The following is a 21,887-nucleotide window of genomic DNA, read 5'->3' as shown; positions in this document are numbered from 1 at the left end:
AAAGGCGATAATTTTGGGCAAAAAACACTTTTGCCTATGTTAATCACAGTGTCCAAATCTACTCCCGCTCATCATATTTCTTCACTCCTTCCTTCAATTTTTTTGCGATTCATAGTCACCTTTCTTTGGTGATTTATGTTTAATCTCATAAGTATTTTAAATTTTTAACTGTTAATCCAATGGCTTCTTCATCTTCTTGGGGAATTCAGTCAAGCTTCTGAGATGTGAGTGACCATAACAAATATTGCCGACGTGACATTGACTATTCAATTGGACTGGGCCTATTAAATCAAGAAGCCTCGTCATGGGCTTGGAACTCAGCCCATTGGCAACACTTAACCCATATATATATATATAACCCTCTCTCTCGTTTCCAGCACTCTCTATATTTCATCCGCTCGTTGACTTGATTGTCGAAGTGCAAATGATTGTCGGACCCTTTTCTCGATTGGTGGCCTTGGCCTCATAACAGGGTATTCCAATGTACATGTGATACTTGTGTGGAGGGGATGAAATTGGAATTTTGTTGGCACATTTTTTGTGGTCAACATTAGTCTTTCATTCAATAGTCTAAAATCTTTGTTAATCACGTGTGGAGTGACAACACACTCCCATTTCAACCGCACCTTTGTAAGAGTCAATTATTTCTCGTGTCCAATTTGATTTTCTTATTCATACAAGATGTACAAATATTAAAACAAAAAACAATGGAATGATTAGTTTCAGTCAGTTCACTTTTTTATCCCAATACTGCTGCTAAAGCCCCGTGACATCCTTGGCTTCATTTAGTACAATAATTTAGGTATGATGCCAACAATGGTTTTTTGATATTAAGGTTGATAAATTTTAGGCTCCGATTCTATGCGTTGTCAATAACATAAGGGTCAAATTGAAAAATTAAGGAGTAAAATTATATTTTAAAAAACGTCAAGGATAGCAAATCCATGAAATGCAATACAATATTTTCTATGAATAAAGAGTTCTTTTTGGGGATATCCTTGCGTACACTGAATTGTATGTAGGAATGTCATTATCCTGCAATGCAATGCATCCCGATTATAATAGGATAAGTTCCTCAGTTTAAAATTATGCATAGGTTAAGAATAAATAGGAAGATTCCAAACTATATTAATTTTCTATAATAACTTTTTGTCCTACATTGATATCATGTTGCGTGAGAGGGTGGAATATACTATTTAAGATTACGTACATTTATTTGTTTGTTTGTTTTTCTTTCTTTCCAGATTTTAAATTAATAAATATATTATTTTATTTTTTTATTTTCTAAATCAAGCATTTTATAAAAATCTAACAACTTATATCTCAAAAAATTTGTCAATCAAGGATTAAATTAACTTGTCTATGTCCATATCTCTATGGCATGTGTGGCTAAATTTAAAAGAAAGATTGCATAAGGGGCGGATCCAGAATGAAAATTTAGTGGGGACAAAATCAAAAAATCATAGGAAAAAACCTGAAAAATTTGAAAAAACCTCAAGAAAAATAAAAAATTTGAAAATCGAGTGGGGGGCGGCCGACCCTACTCGGCCTCAAGTGGGTCCGCCCTTGATTGCATTGTGGTTTGTGGATCTCCATGCCATATATCTCTATAGTTTGTGAGGCTAAATTTAACGAAAATTTTGCATAGTGAATTTCCGACTTATTTTGGCTTTTAACATTAGTTTCTTGCCCTAGTGGTCTTCAACCTTTCGGGTTTCTTGACTTTATATTTGTGCCGGATAAGGGAGCAAGTAATGGCGGAGGGAGGTTGGATCCTTAGCCTCCATTGAAATTTGAGTAGTTTTTTTATCCTTTCATTTATTTTTAAAAATAAAATATTGGTATAATTTCAATTTGTGCTGATATCCCACTAGATTTTGCAAGCACTAGCATATAGAGTGGTGGGTGCTAGGGGTGTAAGCGATCCGATTTTATCGATTTTTGACAGATTTTCAAACCAAATCGTTTAAAACGGTTTGAGAAAAATTCAAACCTAAACCAAACCATTTTGAACGGTTTGAAAAAAACTCAAACCTCAACCTAACGGTTTGGTCTGATTTTAAACCGTCGGTTTCGCCATATATTTTTTTGCTCGTCTATTTTTATGTCATTAATTCATTGAATTTAATATATATTTATATCTCATTAGTAATAAATCTAAAACAAACTAAGCCCCTGTTTGAATCAAATTTTTGGGACAAAAAAATAAAAATTTGGACCGTTATTCCACAAGTCCAGCCACCTTGTTAAATATATCTACTATAAATTTAAATATCAATTAAATCAAAGTGAAATCACAATAAATTAAAACATAGTTTTTTTTTTTCATTTTTGTTCACATTTTTTAGGCTAATGACGATACAAAAACGTTACAATACAAGTCTATTAAACTAGATATAAGGTCCAAAAAATATAATAATGTCCAACAAGACCTCGTGATCATCATATCTGAAAAAAATGATATTGATTAAACAAAGAGAATAACCAACCACAATAATAAAACAATTGTTATAACAATTACACAAGTTTACGTTTGTATGATGTTACGAAACACGTTTAATTTCAGATTCTTATCTTAATTTGCTTCAAAAAATTATTGATCTGAAACTATATTTGTGGCAAATATTATCATCGAAGGTCTATGATCTCTTTGTCTCCGATTTGGTATAATGGACTTCAATTCAACTTTGAAGAGGCGTGAAAAATCTAAAAAAGAAATGTGTGGTGCCGGTGGCTTAAAACTGTGTTGGATGTCGACTGGAGTTCATCTAAATTTTGAAAAGGAAAAAGGCTTTTGATAAATTATGTTAGTTTTGAAATTATTAAATATATATTAGGATTATTGGATAATAATAATAATAATAATAATAATAATAATAATAATAATAATAATAATATATCTGTATTAGAAAATTACGAATTGAAAAAAATACCCACAAATGACAAAACTATTGAATTTTACATATTTGGATGAATTTTCAAAAAAAATTCATTTTTTCATTTTTTTATTTTTATATATTTTTTTGCCGGTCTAGTTTTGTTTTAAACCACAATTAAAATTCTCAAACATAAATCAAACCGTTTTGACAGGTTTGGTTTGGATCAAAACCATTTCGTTGACCAGGTCCACGTGGCACCAAACCGACGGTTTCTAAAATGCTGTTTCGATTCAATTTTCTGGTTTTGCGGTTTTTGCTTACAGCCCTGGTGGGTGCTAATAGAATTACACTAGACATGCCACAAATGGAAAGCTGCTTCAAGTGAAATCCCGTATAAACGAGGTAACTACTAGGACCATTTTAGTTACCGTCCTTCATATATATTTTTCAATTAATATCAATACGACATGTAATTTTACTTTTCACATATTCCTACAAGATCGATTGTATTTGTTACAACCCTATCTAAACCACCTCGGAATGTCCATCACCATACACTCCGGTCTGCTAGACACCCACCCGAAGTGATCTCCCCAATGTCAATGACCTGCTATCACACTGCGAGACATAGGCGATCCTGCTGAATTGATCGAAGTGCCCTCGCCCCTGAGGCCGAGGCGAAGTGCATTTCGGGAACCTCTGTCAGAAGATCCGCCGCCAATTTCTGAAGGAAATCTTTGCCAAGATCCTTTCTGCCCTTAAGGTTTAGATTGATTTGACGTCTCTATAAAACTAGTTGATGTGACTTATCAACTTTATGTCAACTCAACTCGGGAGAAGCAATTACCCGCCCACTCTACAGACGCGGCTGATTGATGCCTATGAGCAAACACCTCATACCGTCAAATGTATACACGTGCTCTACATCCAACGGTTCATCCCACATATAAATACTCAAGGGTTGGCAAGAGGCAAAAGTAATGAAACTCTTACTGCAAAGCACTCCATAGCAAATATATATATTTTCTCCTCCCCCTTATTATTTTGCACAATCCCTGGATACTATTCTGACCACCTGGACTTGACTTGATCATCGGAGTGTTATGATGGCCACCAACCCCGCTGGTCCCGACCTTGTGCGTCTGACCGTGCGTTGATTGCGTGCAGGGAGGAATACGTAAAGTAGCTCTTGGTTGGCCACGTAAAAGGTCCAATTTTCGAGATTAACAGTATTATTTGATAACAATAAATTAGAAATTTAAGGTCTGTTTGATTGCAAAGTTGGAATTTGGGTGAAAAAAAATGAATTTCAGGAAATTGAATTGCCTAGAAATTGTTTTACTGGGAATTGTCAATTGATAGTGTTTGATTGATATAATTTTCTAGGTAAAAAATGTTGAAATAAAAGTGTCTTTTGGTATTCGTTTGACTTTATTTTTCATGAAAATTGTCAATTTAAGAAATATCCACTTCTATCATTGTTCATAGAATTTGTTTCCATTGTCAACCAAAAAATAAAAAATAAATGATCCAAAAATCATCTATATTTTGGTGTTCGTTTGACTTTGTTTTATATGAAAATTGTCAATGTAAGGGCTATCCTCTTTTACAATTGTTCCTAAAATTTGTTCACATTGCTAACAATTAAAACCAAAAAAAAAAGGTGGAATTCCAAAAACCACATACCCCATGGGAAAATAAAAGGTGGAATTTCATTCTTTATCGACTTGCATCTAGAAAATCAATTCTCTGAAAAATTTTGTTAATCAAACAGGCAAAAAGTGAAAGTTGGAATTCGAATTCCAAGTTCCATGGAAAATATAGTGTAATCAAACAGGGCCTTAATGATTTGTTTAATTTCGAAATGGATCTCCTAAGCACTCAAGTGACGTGATACACTATAATAGGTCACATATCATCTTAGTTCATAGCATAAGCTAAGTACCGATATTTAGGAGATCGGTCCTGTGTTAAATTTGTTAAAATTTGAGATTGTATCTTAAAGTTATCATTATTCAAAAAAGTAGTTTCAAATTATTCTTGATAAATAGTGTACGATAGATATCTTTAACTTTTCTTAAATGAGTTGTTCAATCCGCAAAATTCCAAGTGAATAAATCACGCGTGACTTCTAAAGGATAATAACAAGAATTAAAGAATGATTAAAGCTAAGAACATGATCTTGAGATAATAATGGAGAAGTTAGTCTTTCATTTAATAGTCCATAATCTTTGTTAATCACGTGTGGATCGACGCACAACACCGCACCTTTGTAACAGTCAATTATTTCTCATATCCAAGTTGATTTTCTTATTCATACAAGATGTACAAATATTAAAACAAAAAAAATGGAATGACTAGTTTGAGTAAATTTATTTATTTATTTTTATTATTATTTTTTTTTTCCAAATACTGCTGCTAAAGCCCCGTGACATTCATGACCTCATTTGGTACAATAATTTAGGTATGATGCCAACAATGTTTTTTGATATTAAAGTTGATAAGGACTTTTAGGTCAAATCTTATAATTATTACTAATTTGTGATAATTTTATGCAATATTTATTTGAAATATATAAAAGGGCATGTTTATTATTGATTCTTAAAATTATTTTTTTGACCGTTAGAGAGAATAGTGAATCCCACTTGTGAGTAAAGAAATAAAAAATGATGGCTGATCGCAGAGACGGACCTGAGCATAGGCTCAATAGGCCGCTGCCTCAGGCTCAGCTCTTCAAGGGGGCCCAAAATTTTTTTTCCCAATTTTTTTTAATTTTTTTGTTGGTAAAACCCACTAATTAACGTAAAAGAATCATCCCACAATTGAGATGTTTTGTAAATGTTTTTTTATGTTAAGTTTTAAGTTAGTAGTTGGTTGTATAATATACCGTTGGATTTTGATTTACGTTGATTTTGGGGCCCAATTTATGAAGTTCGCCTTGGGCCCCCATGGTCACAGGACCGGCCTTGGCTGATCGTGTTAAGTAATGATTAAAAATTTAATTTTTTGACTTGAAAAATCAGAACCAAACAGGGACTTAATATGACTTTATTCAAAATAAATACTCCTTTTATTTTAGACTTCTTTGCACATAGAAGTGCCAATTTTTAGTCATCACTTTTAGGGTTGCAATGGAGGAAGCCCTCTATCCAATTGCACATGTTGCTAGTTCTGTCGACAATGAATTAAAGTTTCTGCTCGATTAATTATATGAACAGAGAATTTACAAATTATTTTACGTATGATAATATTCACTTGTTATAGAGTAGTCTTTCTCATAGCCCAAATTTTTGTAATCGTTCACCTCGACCCTCTTATGAAAAATTTACGAGGATGTATTTAGTCCACTCGATCATGATTTTAGAGGAATAGTGAGTTTTGAGAATGCTTAACAGGACTAGTGTCTCAAACAAAAAAAAAAAAAACCACAAAAGCCTTGTGCATGAACTTATTTTATTAATAATTATTAATCTTAATTATTAATATACAGATTAATTTACAAGTTTGAATGCTTAGGCTTTACATCAAGGCACATGAGATTTGGCTTAGATGCAAGAGAATGGGAACCTAATTCCAGAGTTTTCACGTTTCCGAGGAGTGGATTAATGTCATCCTCACTCTTTCATATTAATCCTCAATTACTTAGAATTGAATGTCTTCGTTCCATTTGTATTATTTTAATAAAATTTGATAAGAAGGAATTTGTTTCAACTTGTTCAAATTATAAATTGAATATAAACGCGTTACAAATGTTAAACAAAATTAGAGGATATAATAATTTGTTAAGTAAAGCTAATTATTAATGTGCCTAAATTATGAGTAATTAATTTACTATATTTGCAACAAATCTATGGACTTGATGTAACTAATCATATTGCAGAAATTGAAAAGCAAAAAATAATTAATTTGTTGAGATGAAAAGTGAACTAATTTCAAAAATTACTATGAATCATTTTAAATTCAACTGTTTTGTCTAGGGCTGGACATGGTCCAGTAGAGTCGGATCGAACCTCGAATTTTCGGGTATTTAATATATGTAATTTTAGCCAGGTTCAAATTTAATTAGGAACCGTTTGGGTTCGGTTCGGTTCGATTTGTTTCTATTCCATTCGATTCCTGAGTTGCGTGCAATAATTAATTTTTTGATATTTATCACAATACTACATTAATTTTACTAATTACATGTTCAATTTTAGCTCATACAAAATAATTTAGTTCAATTCCATGACACCTTATGTGACTCTCTTTGTTGAGTCTTTATAGTTTTGATTATTAAAATTACAGGAAAAAAGAAGATAGCGAGCTCATAATAATGTAGAGAGGCAAACGAACTTTCAATTTGATTTCTCCATAACGGTAGAAAAGGTATAACGGTAAAATAAGAATTTGAGTAAAACCTAGATTAATTTCATTAAGTTAGGCTTGGATTGAAATTTAGAAATAGGAAAATTAGATTTTGAGTTTCGGCTAAATTAATTATTTAGCAAATTTAATAGAAAAAATAAAATATTTTGACTTGTTTAAGATAAAGAAATTAGAGAGATTCGATTCTTCATCTAGAATCGAGAAAGAACCAAAATTGTCGATTCAAATGTCCGTTCGGATAAAAAAATTAGAGATATTCGATTCTTATTCGTTTCTTTATCTAGAATTGAGAAAGAACCAAAATCGTCGATTCTCGATTCAAATATCCGTTCGAATATTTAATTTAAGAAAAATTGTTCAATTTGATACGAGTCCGAATCGATCAGTTCGATTTGAGAGTTTTGTTGAACCCTTATCCCCTCATTTGCTATCACTTTCGCACAACTTGTCTCGCTTGGAAACCCCACCCCAACCCACTTTCCTTTAATTATTATTGCATTTTGACAGTTTTCTTTGTGGAGGGAGACCCCTAGTCCTCCACTTTCTTTGGATTCGCATCCCATGTATCTTTCTTTTAATTATTTTTATTAATCAATCCCAATTCATTCGGTCGGCTATCAAGGACACGTTGTTAACTAAAGATTATTTTCTCTTCTTTTCATTTCATTTAGGCTAATGTAATTTACTAATATTTGGTATCAATTTAACAACGTTACATTAATAATACACGCATAAGTGTTTGTAGGTGAGTTTTTTTGTTGGTCTTAATTTTTAATTTTTTTATCTTTTTTATTTATTATTTTTTTAATGACTGAGCATTTTGTTGGGATGGACTTCAAAATAAATAAAAATATCAATTGCTAAAAAAAAAAAAAAAAAAAGACAAATGTTTCTACAATTTTTCACACAAGCATATCAGACATTCTATATATACATATATACGATGGTTAACTTTTGTCAAGTTAGGTCGCTACTCCCTAATTTCAATGTCTACTTCTTACATTTTGCATTGTTTATAAATTTACAAAAATGTATAACATAATCCAACTTCAATATGCCTCAATTTTTACTCGTATTTTCTATATTACGTTTGTTGTTGATATTCAAAACCGCCCTCTTATGTCTAATTCTCATTTGGAGCAACATGTTAGAGTTGCATGTGATCTTTTTGTATTGATAAAAAGTTCTTGAAAAGTCTCCAAACTAATAAGCTATTCCGTCATCGAGACAAAAATGGATGATCAAAGTCTTCATTAATTATAGAATTTAAGGAACATTAAAATTTAGCACACGAGATGATTTGTGAAATTGAGTACGATGTCATATTCATTCTTAAATGTTTACTTAACATGAGTAGTATATTTTCATATCTGTAATCGACCCTTCGATTTGAAAACCAATCCAAATATGGCGTGGGTAACAAAAACAATCAATATCTTGATCCAACTTAAGTTTTTGCACTATGGACACCACACTTTTTATTTATTACACATGATTTCAATTGCAGTTAAAGTCTTCAATTTTGCTCTATGTAACAATTATTTCTTTAACTTATTTCTTTGAATTCTTTTCTTCAATCTTTCATTAATTAGTACGTTTTGTAGTTGATGATAAGTTGTGTCAAAATATTTTGTTTTCAACTTTTTATTTATTTATTTCTAAAAAATGTGGATGAAATAAGTCATTTTACTTCATTTCAACGAACTTTTGGATATAAAACTATTATCAAATACAAAAATATGTTAATTAGTGGAAAGTTTGACTATAAGAAAGACATGATCATTAGGGACATTACAATGAGCAAAAATTAAGAATTTTAAATATAATTAAAATGTGGTGTAAAAAATAAAGATGGTAGTGTGAATATAATTAATTATCTAGCACGTGTGAAGTCTACTTCACCCTTCAAAAACCCGGTTCAAAAAGAAAGCCACAAATCTAGCAGCCATTCTGCAAATCTTGAGCTAATCTTCATATAAAGTAGTCTTTCTCATTCCGGTTACTTCACTTTCATCTTCACTGTACCCCGATAATCACGCCCCCACCTCTGATAATGTGGCAAAGCCTGTGTTGACAAACACCTCTCATGATGTCCTTCCGCCTCCACCACCACCACCACCACCTCCTCCTCTTCCTCCTCCTGCCCGCCGCCATTTCTCTCTCCTACCCTTTCAGTAAGTCCCATCACATATTAGTATTAGTTCCATTTTCCAGCTTGCTTAATAATTAACTAACAGTCATACTTGTGTGTTTTTGACAGACTACACTTTACATATTGATTGTGGTGGCCTAAGCAATTCTACTGACGCATTCAAGACTACGTGGGTCTCCGACCGCTACTACTCCGGCGGCGCCACCTCTGTCGTCTCCGAGCCCCTTCACTTTCTCCACCAGCAGGAGAAGACTCTTCGCTACTTTCCTATCTCCTCCGGCAAGAAGAATTGCTATAGCATACCCGCTGGCGTCGGCCGCTACTTCCTTCGGACGTTCATTGTTTATGACAATTTCGATGGCAAGTCCCACTCACCTTCTTTTGACGTCTCCGTTGAGGGTACTTTAGTCTTTTCTTGGCGCTCCCCATGGCCCGAATCTGTTTCTCGCTCTGGCGCTTACTCAGATCTCTTCTTTTACTTGAATGATTCCGAGGCAGATATATGTTTTTACAGCATTGCCACTGATTCGCCGGTTGTTGGGTCCCTAGAACTAACGCAAATTGACCCAAATGCATACCCTTTTGACTATACCAAAAATTCCAGCAATTACATACTGGTTAATTATGGCAGGTTTTCATCCGGGTCGGATCAATGGGGATCAGGATTTAGCAACGACACAGATTTTTTTGGCCGGTCTTGGCAATCCGGTGCTGACTTCCGAGTAGGATCCGTGGCTATTGCTACTGGGTCGACAATCAAAGCTATTTCTTCTATAAAAAATGTAGTAAACGTCGAAACAAGTCCAAATTATTTTCCTGAAAAGCTGTATCAAACGGCGTTGACTGTTCTAGGAGATGGTGGCGCGGCGCTGGAGTATGAGTTACCTGTGGATGCCAAGCTGGATTATTTGCTGTGGTTCCATTTTGCAGAGATTGATGTTAGTGTGAATAAGGCTGGGCAGAGGGTGTTCGATGTGTTTGTGAATGGGGAGAACGTGAGTAGGGTGGATGTGTACAAGCAGGTCGGAGGATTTGCTGCATATGATTGGAGTTATGTAGTGAAGAATTTAAGTACTACTACTCTGAGTGTGAGGCTAGAGGCAGTTGTGGGGGCTCCAATCATTTGTGGGCTCGAGAATTATGCAATTGTGCCAGTTGATCTCAAGACTTCTCCTGATCAGGGTGAGAATGCAATAAATTATTTGATTGATCTTTACGATTATGATCACCTTGTTCTGATTTATTTAGGGAATGAATTGGGAAGTATTGTGTGTAAGAAAATGGAGGTTAGAAAAAAGAGCATTTCTTACATAGTTCTTTAAAAATTTCAATGAATAAAAGAAATATATTTATGAAATAATCTCTGTTATTGGTATGCATTATTAATTTTGTTAACTTATATAGTGGAAGACGGGTTAGAGTATATATGAGGATGTGGAAGTGGTCTCTGGACTTCACTTCAAGTTTCAATGTAGGGGAACTATGAACTTGCATATCATTACATTAGATTTCAAGCTTTTTACTGAAAAGAGAGGAATTTCGAAGATAAGGGGATTGTCTTTGTTAACTGACTATATGTTTAAAAGGAACATGCTAATAAAATTTGATATTGTTAGTAGATACAAGTAGTAAAGAATCCTTTTGATGATTTAAGCCTAAATTTCTGCAGTAAATGCCATGAGAGCACTGAAGGAGTCACTTCGTGTTCCTGACAGAATGGGTTGGAATGGAGATCCTTGTGCCCCTACCACATGGGATGCTTGGGAGGGAGTTACATGTCATTCCATAAAGGATGAATCTGTCCTTGTGGTATCCCAAATGTAAGCATCTTTTCTCTCACGGAAACTAGCAGGGGTCTATATGTAATAGAAAATTCTACAAGGCAATTCGTGGAAGAAATTGTGCATTCGTCTTCAATAAAATATTATAATTTATAAGTACTTAATTCTTGGAATTATGATGGACCTGAATGTGAAATCTAGCGAAGAACTAATAGTGCGGAAGTTATTCAAATCCGCTAGCAAATCTATTTAAGAAAAAAAGAAAAAAAGTAAAAAAGAACTCAGATATCTTTTCATCAGAGAGTATTTTCTTGCTAAAATTTCTCTTTCCTGCATCTACCTTGCTGGCTGTATTGTATAGGCTTGACAATAATGTATCTGAATAGTAGATTGAGACCCGTTACTAGTAAAGAACTAAACTTGCTTTGGGTTTTTGGTTTCTTACATCTGCACATTAGCAGTTGTTATGGTTTCCTTATCACCGCCAACTACTACTAATGATGACTTTGACCTCTCATTGATTTTTTGAACTCTACTTTCACCTAATATTTTACATTGTCATCTTACGTTGACTGAGCTTCTAATTACCATCTGGAAGCATCCATTTGATTAGTCATTATTTTACTATCAAAACTTTTTCATCTCCTAGACTCTTTGTGCCGTCTTCTTTAAAGCCATACTAGGAAGTGATGGAAGCTTAATTGATATATTTGTTGAACTAACTAATTCCATTTCACATTTTGTTTTATTTTATTTTTTCAGAGATCTTGGTAGTCAAGGCTTGAAGGGGTATATTAGTGACCAAATAGGTCTCTTGACGAATTTGGTAAGCCTGTAAGTATCAATGGTCCATTTCTTTTGCATCCAGCATCCGATGTTGTGTTACTGATGCATAATTTGCTGCTCGAATACAAATTATTTATCTCGCATTACATTTTCAAACTGTAATCTTGCTGATCAGCATGGAGAGAGAGGAACTAAGCCACATGAATATGTCTTCTGTAACTAATTGGTCATGATAATCAATTGTAATAGACTTTTATTGGCCAGTAGCTATAGTTGGCATTCGATCTTCAACTTAAATTAAAATCAGCATTACAATCAGTAATTCTTTTTCTCCAACTTTTGACTTTCATAAACTGCAATGAACCTTTAATAAGTTCAAAGTAAGATTCTGGGAGGTCGAAGTTTCTCATGCATCATTCATTGAAATTCCTGAATAGTCACATAGTGAAAAATGAGCTGGAACTTTTTAGGTTCCATGTATTTATTTTTCTTTTCCCTTTTGGATCTATTTTACATCAACAAATATCCGTTGATGTGCAGGAACTTGAGTTCTAACTCTCTAGGAGGAGATCTGCCATCAGGGTTGGGCCAAAAGTCTCTTGTGAAGCTGTAAGATTACATACTTCCAGTGTGCTCGTGTTTGACACATTTTATTTTGTTTGATCTATTTTGTTTTATAGGATTGTGAACTTTCGCAGAAGAAATATTTTCTATTCACTTTATTTTTTCTCTGAAGTAATTTATGAAAGTAGTTTGCATGATAGAATCTCCAGAAGTTGTTTTGATTTTCAATCAAGTTGAAGATTTTGGTTTAGTTAGTAACTCTTGCTCATTTACAGAGGGTGTAGGTGTAGGCATATAATCTCAAAGGTGAAAATATGTTTTAGTCTAGACAAACACAAGAAAAATATTTCGATTTTTATTCATCCATATACAGTGATTTAAACCCTGTTTGACAACCATTATTTGAAAACTCTTTTTCCCACATGCTCATTTTCAACCACATTCTTATAATAAAATATTCTATACTCAAATCCAAAACTTTTGCCTACTTTTTAACCACATATTCTCCTAAAAATCACTATTCAAAACATTGTTCTTCCCAAATAATGGCCATCAAAAAGGGGCTAAATTTAATTGGTGCTACATATATGTTTTCTGCCTTCTCTATTCTCACCGTCAATTCTTCATGCTTTGTTGATGCAGGGATTTATCGGATAATAAGTTCACTGGGGTCATACCAGATAGTTTGACTTCATCTACTTTGCAGCTCGTGTGAGTAAATGGACTAACTGTTCTGATCTTAGAGAAATACACAGTTGGCTTATCTATCATAAAACAGATAATTTTAGTCATAACCTAATACGAGCATTTTAAAATGTATCCTTCTAACTGTCTTTGATTTTCTACTTCTAGTGATTTGTGAAAAGAATACGAACTTTTAAAGATAGAAAAAATGAACATCATTTCACATTCTACACAGCTTTAAAATTGCTCACAAACTCTCGTTTAAGTTTTCTGAATCAAATTATTTTGATTAGGTTATTGAATGATAACTTACTGGAAAGTCAAGTCCCAGAGGAACTTTATTCGATTGGGGTGCATGGTGGAGCTATTGAGTATGTCATCACTTAATCTATTCTACTTATTTCCTCTATTAATTTTTTCCCTTCATTAGTTAATTCTAAGACCCATAATCCATGTTGCCTGCTGACTCATCCTGTATAATGTTTTATAGATATTGGCTTGTGTGGATCTAGAGTGCCTATTTACTTTGCTGTATTGTTAAAGTTATTGCTAGCATCTAGACTCTTACAATAATTATAAACTGATAAAACCGCTAGTAGCACCTAGCGTCCGATAGTAAGCATATAATAGGATTATGTCATCTTTGGTATATGAATTCTTGTGTTTGCCCAAACCGCTTTAGTTCCTAGTGTTGGAGACTCTTGCACTGTAATATTTCACTATTTTTCTTGAAGGAAGCAACTAACCCCAAGGATAGTTGCCATGTTTCCTTTTTCTTTTAAATCTAGAATATCAAGATTAGGCTTCATTTAATTTCCTTTTGTGCCGCCTTCTGGTCACGAATTCAATTGTCTTGTTGAACCTCTTTTTAGCAATTATTACTCTTCTAGGCACCATTTTCATCTATCTCAACTCTTGGAAAAATTGAAAGGCTAAGTTCTGTATAAATTAGAACTATTATGAGGCACGTGTGACTCACTTTTGCATCTTTCGCCTGATTGCAAGGTATTTCGATGCATCTGATTGTGGGTAGACAAATTTAAAATTGTAATTGTACTTGTATAACAAATGGATACGTATTTGCTTATCACTTCTTGGTGTTCATGGATGTGTTTCAGAGGGAAAAAAAAAAAAAAAAAAAAAAATTAACAAGACAGTATTATAACCTTAAAACATGAAAGTTTAAATGAATGCAAACTCCAATTTTCAATTGTGCAAAACCTCTCCAGAGAAGGCTCATATATAAATAGGTTCTTGTCGAAGAGTTTAAGCCTTTTGACCAAGAGGATTTGGGTAATTTGTAGTGTGTGATTTGGATTTAAGATGATATTCATGTATGAAATGGAATTTATTGAGAGGCACATTAAGAATAATAAATATGGGTTATTGGGCATGTTATTCATTAATTTAGGAAACTAATATTCGAAGGTTCCAAGTTATCATCTTTTCCTGCATTGTGCTTCTCCTGTGGAGATTTAATTGAGAGAAGTTTTGGTCTTTGAGAAGCATGCTTCCTTGTGTCTTCAAACAAGTAGCTTTATACGATTTTTGTGTGGTTCTGTTTACCTAGATTCATTCCCATGATAACATTCATCTGCACATTCCAGTGTCTCATGTATAATTCAGGACCATAGTCCAAAAAGCTCTATATTGAGGCTGTAGAGAAGTCGCATAACTCTGAAAGGTGAATGTTGGTATATCAGCTCTAACATACTCCTTTGTGTTTGAACTCCTGAAGTTTGTGAAAGCTTGCCTGGCATTGACCACACCTGGCACAATGAACTGTAATACTCTATAGAACTTTTCTAGAGTAGAGAATAAAGGGCATCTACCACACGATCAATAAATAATCACCATAAATGCAATTAAAATAAACACTACTTTTTTTCTAATGTCGGCTTCAATTCTTAATTCTTCAGAACTTGTAGAAGTCTCTTTACTTATCTAATAGACTTTTGTTTCTTTCACAGCCTTTCTGGCAACAAAGGCTTGTGCGGTGTACCCTCATTGCCTGATTGTCCACTATTTTGGGGTAAAAATGGCTTATCTACTGGTGGCAAAGTTGCTCTTGGTCTATCATGTCTATTTTTATTATCGGTGCTGCTGCTTGGGATGTACTATTGTTGTGTCTGGAGGCGGCGCAATGACTATGAGTTTGGTCTACCTAATGAATTAATGTGTAAGTTTTTCCCTAACTGGTGTCAGTGCACAACGTTGTGCATTTCATGTTTTATTTATCTCCTTAAATTCTTTGATAACTGCTGTCTACACAAGGAACATTCCACTCTTGCACCTGTCTTCTATTGGTCCTAACAAAATATTAGTGTGTTATGGATTTTAAAGTTGTTTCTTGTTTACTTTTGAGGCAATGGCTCATCTTTCAGGCTTTATATGCCACTTTTGAGCCAAGGCTTACTCAGACCAAACTATCCATGCTGCAAAACGTTTATTTCTTTCTCCTTTCCTCCATTTGTTACTTTCTGTTTAAGTTCGCCAAAATTTTGCCCCAACAAGCAAATTACTCGACTTTTGTTGACACTGTTTGTGTAATTACACTTACCTTAAATAACTTGGATCAGCCTTAGTTTTACTTAATATTAAACCAACTGCATCAAATTAGAATCATATATAACTTGTTGGTTCTCGTATTCTTTTGCACCTGTGCTCACGTCATGTATTGAGTTGAACATTGATTTGTTTAATTATTATCTTGTTCAGCTCTTGCTGCAAAAAGAAACAGATATCACCGGCAGAAATCCTTGATGACCCTTGAAATGGAGAGTCAACACGCCAAAGGATTTATACCAACTTACAGTTCAAATTAATTAGCATTTTCTAGTGAAAGAGAACAAAATTCTTGACAGGGATCAGCTCACCAAGACGACGTAGATAAGAATGTTGATCTTGTAGATACAAAGTGCACAGAATACGGTGTAAAGAGTGGCACCTCTGCTTGAGAGAAGATATGCCATTCCGGGAGCTTTGGCTTTCTCCGATCAATTGTATGAGGATGTTGGGGTCTTGGAAAGCCGCATTCTATCTGTAAAGAGCAATGAATCTCAGTCTGTATCACGACCAGTTTTGTTGAGAATTTTAGATAAAGTCTATTGAAACTCGTGAATCTGGTTGATATTCTAGCCTATACCCAAATTGGGAATTGAAATGTTGTTAATAGTGTCATCAGGCGCTATGATTTTGATTTTTATCGTTACAGTCTTTCATACTTAGGGACGTCTGACAATTGCTTGTTTATGGGGTCTTTAGACAAATGCTGTCAGGGCCTTTTGTACAATCAGATGAAAGTGAAAAATATTGCATGAAGTTGGATATTTTTAATAAAAGTTACATGCTGTGAAACTTTTTCTTTAAAAAGTCATAATAGTTTTTAAAAAAATACTTGCAATGATAATTTCGACTTGTATGAAAATAAGACAAAAATTCATATTAAAAATTTTAATTGCACCAACAATATTTTAATAAGAGTGACACGATATAACAATTTCTAATGAATAATTCACGTCCAACCCAATAAAAAATAAAAGTAAAGATATCAATTTAAATTGATCCTATAAACACAATGCAAGATCAACCAAAGATTCATGTTAAAAAGGCAAAATTACACGTGTGACCTTCAAAATTAAACGTGATATATTATATGACTTTCAAATGAAGAATTTGTAGCAAGAAATAAGAAGAATCTCTCTCTCTCTCTCTCTTTTTTTTTTTTAATAAACGTCAAGTATAGTTTTCCATCTGAAATTTTGGCACGCTTTTGCCCCCTTTTTGGGGGGGGGGGGGGGTGTTTGGGTGTGAAGAAAGAAATTTTCGACCAATTTTCGGTTGAAAAAAGAATACTATAATTGGCTGATATTGAAAATTTCAAGATATCACTAATTTTGCCTTGATCCGATGCAGATTCTAGAGTGAAATATTGTTAGGATTTTATTGTATTGGCAATTTTTTGAACAAAAAGGACTGACATGAAACATTGTAAAAAGTCAAGGAGTCGATTGAAATATTGTATAGATGAATTAAGTAAGTTAGGATTTGAGTTTGGAGCAAAGATGAAAGAGTCACCAAATTTACGCTAGTCTATTGCCCATTTGATGTTCGAGTAGTAAAAACAGAAACTCTGTCACCCAGCTATTGCTTGAGTGACAAACCATCGCTCATAGACTTACCTGTCACAGAGCTCTTGCTCGAGCGACGGTGTTACGCGTGAAATCCTAATTTGCGTTTTTTAAGAGTTTTATTCAATCCATGACACTTAATTGCCTTTTACTATATATACCAAACCCTAAACACGAAATCTGTGTGGTTGGCCATTATACTCTTTATCCATAACATCCTTTTGAGATAAAAACAGTTGCTCTTCATCTTTAACATCTTAAGATTCATCAATCACAATTTGGGCAAAACATCAAGATCTTATAATCCAAAATACCTATTTCCTATATACATACAGGAAGGCACTTTCTTAAGAACATTAGAGGTTGTTGAAGAATTGAGAGAGATTGAACCAGAAACAGGGGAAGAATACAAGAACGAGGTGTTCTTGATGATCCACAAGAGATATACAATTCCAGAAGATCGGGAACATATATGAGTGAAACACAATCCAACGTGTCTTGGAGATTGCAGGAAATAGATCAGTGACTCTACTGAAATTTTCTAAACTGGATCGTATTGTAAGTACATCATTATTTATAATGGAGGTTACTGGTTTGGTCCAGAAGTTTTCACCCAGTTGGGCTTCTCCGTTATCAATTCTTGTGTTCTTTATTGCTTTCATATTATAAATTGTGGCAATTTAACATAGGATAATTTGACTTGTTTGATTAACAATCTAGAAACAATTAAAAGCGACTTGTTACTTTTTATTGTAAAATTTCGCATGTTGGGTCGAAATAAATTGGCTAAATAGAACCTTCGAGTGGTATCTAGTAATTTTCACTTTTTAACCCTCTAATTTTTAACACTTTTTTATTTGTTAATGGCCCTTTTTTACATACGATTTTAAGGACTTGCTAAGTCATTTTTGTGAGTGAAAAACTCATTATTATGCTGCGAGTCATAATTAATTCCAAACTACATTATTTTGGTTGACTTTTGTACTTTCATGATTCTTGCCATGTTATTTGCTATGTACATGCATGTGTTTGCATGGATGATCACACTGATATGATTGTGCCAAAATACACTAAAAAATGTCCAAGGTCGAGTAAAGATCTCTATTTTCTTCGTTTGGATGAGATTTCCAATTGTCCTTTAGTCCAAGTGTTCGGATTATATTAGTCTTCGCTGGATGGTGCTTTGACGATCAAGAAATTTTATGCTTTGGTGGGCCTCAACGACCCTGATATAAATGCGAGTTGATACATTGGCATGCAATGACCCCTTTTGAGCCTGACATGGAGTCCTCGTACTCAACTAATTGGATCCTTTGGGGGAGAATATGGAGCCCTCGAGGGCAAATTTTTTCAGCATGTAACACACCACAGTCATGTATGTATGTGAGATCAGGAAGAACGATAATCACGAAATTCCATGAAAATCAAACAAGCATGATTATCATGTAATACTTGTCAAGTACAATCTCACAAGGTTCAAGTTCACATAATTTCAAGTCTCAAACATAGAAGTTATATGGACGAAGCACTCGGCGCTGGAAATATATAAACGTATTGTACTCACATAATTCATCATATATATCAAATAAACATGTCTCACCCACTTATAACATATGAGATTAGCCTTATCTTAATGTGGTTGATACTTGCTTTGACATATATAGGACTGGGCAAATCTCCCGAACCGAACCGAACCTGACGATTCTTGTCAAATTAAATACCCGAACGGGTACTAAATTGAGAACCGACGGGTACGATTCGGTTCTCGATTCTAGACCAAGAACCGAATCTTTCTAATTTTTTTTATATTGAGTAAATCAAATTATTTTAATTTTAATTTTTTCTAAACAAATTAACAAATTAACGATTTCTAATCCGAATTTTTGGCCCAATAATTTGTTTCATTTCTAATTTTTTAATTTTTTGCCAATTACCCATTTTATTATTTCATTTTTTAGCCAAGCAAGATCAAATTCACTAAACAATCCTAAACACCAACACTACAGTGCATAATGTTGTCTCGACTTTCGCACTCACTCTCGCAGCCTCGCTAATATTCCAAAACCTATACAATCATCGACCGATACTGTGACCTCCGATCGAAACTGTGACCTTCGCCAACCGAAACTTTGATCGTAGCGATCATTTGAACAAGGTAGTTTACTAGTCTCTGATATTCCAAAACTATTGAATATATCATTAGTTGTATTTGTATAATGTTGTTATAAATATTAAAAAATTTAATTATAGTACAGAATCGAACGGAACCGAACCCTAACGGTTCCATAATTATATTTGGACCCGACGATTCCATTTACTAGATATCCGAAAAATTCGGTTCGATTCTCTTTAGAACCGAACCGAACCGACCCGCGCCCACCCCTAGACATATAGTCGCAGAAGACTAAATAAAAGGAATAGTTATTCATTGTTTGAGTAATGTGCCCATTTGTTGATATAGAGTGTTAATACTAGGTGCTAATATCAAGTGTCTGTTTTACGTTATTGTTCAAAATCAATAAAATGCATATGGAATGACAAATGGGAAATAAAGGCCAAATCGGTGGCCCATGCGACCGCATAGGCCAGAACAGCTTGCGGTTGCATAGGCATTTGCATGGCCAAAAAGTCCTGCCGTTGGTTGAGTTTTGCAAATCTATGCGATTGCATAGAACATTTTCACAAGCCATTATGGCCGTTTTTGTTTGAATTTCAGGTGGCCTTTCATTTTGTTTTGGCATCACTTCGTGGAGTATTGTTTAGACCTATATATAGGTGATTGATGTTCAATAGAAAAAGTAAAAAAAAAAAAAAAAATCATTTGCAATCACACTAAGTGCTTGAGTGTTAAATTCTTTACGAGGCTTGATAAATTCTGCAAACCATTTGTCAAAATCCTTTTAACATCAAAACTCAATCCGTGAGAGGCAAATATCATTTGAGGACCACAATTACATAGTTGAGCCTTTTTCTTCATCAATTTCTTCATCTTGTTCTTTGTTTTTGTTTTTCTCTGTTCCCTTGTGTACAAATAATATTTTTCCAACAGTATTAATACATATCAACAATTGTTGCCACCAAAGCACCAGAGAGCCAATTTTTAAGAAAAGGTTCTAGAGTGTCGACACCTGGCAACTACCATGATAATTCTGAAGTTCAAGGTTAGATTTTTGACGAGTTTGAAACTTCCGGACTTTATAAAATCTCTGATATGATAAGGGGAAGCTCTTACACGATTAAGGTGCCTTGGAAATAATTTGTTACCTCCCAAACATTTTTATTACAAAATCTCTTTTATCACTTCTTCTTTTCTTTCTCTACCTCATGGACTTGAGTTGTATTGATGTAGGGGCGGAAGCGTTAGAAATGACAAACGAACACGTTATCGAAGTTCCATTGATGCTAAATTTTCATCATTCTCCTCCGACTGACAGATATTCATCCTAGAATCTTGCAATGTTTTTTCATTTGATTCTTCATAGTTTGGTAAATTTGCAAGGCACAAAAAAGAAAGCTCTTCAAACGAAGGTTAAACTATAATAGGTATATCAAGATCCACGCACTCTTGTGTGACACTTATAAACCAACTTTGATTTTTTAGACCACTTATCAAAGACATTGACATCAGGCTCTTCATATAGAGTATGTGAAACGTCATAACTGTCATCATATAAATACATATATTTTTCAATTTCTGCGTCGAATATCGATGCTCCATCGTAAGTCATTACCCAAATTCACAAAATTCTTCAATTTTTTCGTCAAGGATTGGAGGACCTTTGTAACCAATATCCAAAGATTCTTCAATTTTTTTGCCAAAAAATTGGTGGACTATCATAGTCATCCAAATCTATGTCCATGGACTTCTTTGGATCTAAAGGAACAAAAAATGTTATCATCATACATCATAGCTTTTGTCACTAAATTCCAAGAATACCGTTAGAAATGAACATCACTCTGATACCAAGTGATGTAGGGGCGGAAGTATTAGAACTGAGAAACGAATACGTTTTCGAGGTTCCGTTGATTATAAAAGAATACTACAACACTATTACCTTCTCGTTTCTATTGATTCTTTAGGATACCAGAAATCTAGACATCACATGAATAAAAAGAATTTGGATTCACTAATTTTAAATATCAAATACCGAAAATTTATGAAATTGGAGAAGATCTCAACAATTAATATTTTATTTGAATTAAAAAAAACAACCTTTGCCAATTAAGACTACGACCCTTATATATAACAACCAACAATTCTAATTGTTGACTAATTCTAATAAATAACTAAATTGAATTCTGAATTTATTTAATAAAGAAAATACTAGCTAAAAAATTATTAAAAACACCATGTATGGATATGGTTGTGTATGTATATCCCAGCCAATTGTTTCCATGAAGATTATAGACATAGTGGGAGAAACCAAAAGGGGATAAATATTTTTGGTCTGGTAATTCGGTGTTGCTTTCTTCTGTCAAATGGAACCAAGGATTTTGGCTGGGAATTCATCAGAAAAAGCAGTTCTACATAATAATGTGTACCAAG

At 33.8% G+C, this 21,887-nt stretch overlaps 1 protein-coding gene across 1 annotated transcript; it reads left to right on the top strand.

Moving 5' to 3' along the window:
* The first annotated feature begins 9,168 nt into the window (after positions 1 to 9,168).
* LOC111379353 (probable LRR receptor-like serine/threonine-protein kinase At1g51880) lies at positions 9,169 to 16,442 on the top strand. The gene is made up of 9 exons (XM_023002711.1): positions 9,169 to 9,418; positions 9,505 to 10,578; positions 11,066 to 11,216; positions 11,940 to 12,011; positions 12,504 to 12,572; positions 13,170 to 13,238; positions 13,505 to 13,582; positions 15,182 to 15,390; positions 15,930 to 16,442. Exons 1-9 carry the CDS (start codon positions 9,331 to 9,333, stop codon positions 16,034 to 16,036), a joined length of 1,917 nt encoding a protein of 638 aa, XP_022858479.1. The 5' UTR covers positions 9,169 to 9,330; the 3' UTR covers positions 16,037 to 16,442.
* The last annotated feature ends 5,445 nt before the right edge of the window (positions 16,443 to 21,887 follow it).

The sequence above is a fragment of the Olea europaea genome, unplaced genomic scaffold (genome assembly GCF_002742605.1).
Source record: "Olea europaea var. sylvestris unplaced genomic scaffold, O_europaea_v1 scaffold1975, whole genome shotgun sequence".
NCBI classification, from domain to species: domain Eukaryota; kingdom Viridiplantae; phylum Streptophyta; class Magnoliopsida; order Lamiales; family Oleaceae; genus Olea; species Olea europaea.
The sequence above is the reverse complement of the archived record's forward strand: the minus strand, read 5'-3'. Positions and strand labels throughout refer to the sequence as shown.

Bases quoted from the DNA above. Each gene is read 5' to 3' on its own strand.
- LOC111379353 (XM_023002711.1), top strand. From the start codon at position 9,331: ATGATGTCCTTCCGCCTCCACCACCACCACCACCACCTCCTCCTCTTC. The intron at 13,583-15,181 runs GTATGTCATCAC...TTTCTTTCACAG, and splicing joins GTGCATGGTGGAGCTATTGA to CCTTTCTGGCAACAAAGGCT. The intron at 15,391-15,929 runs GTAAGTTTTTCC...TATCTTGTTCAG, and splicing joins TCTACCTAATGAATTAATGT to CTCTTGCTGCAAAAAGAAAC.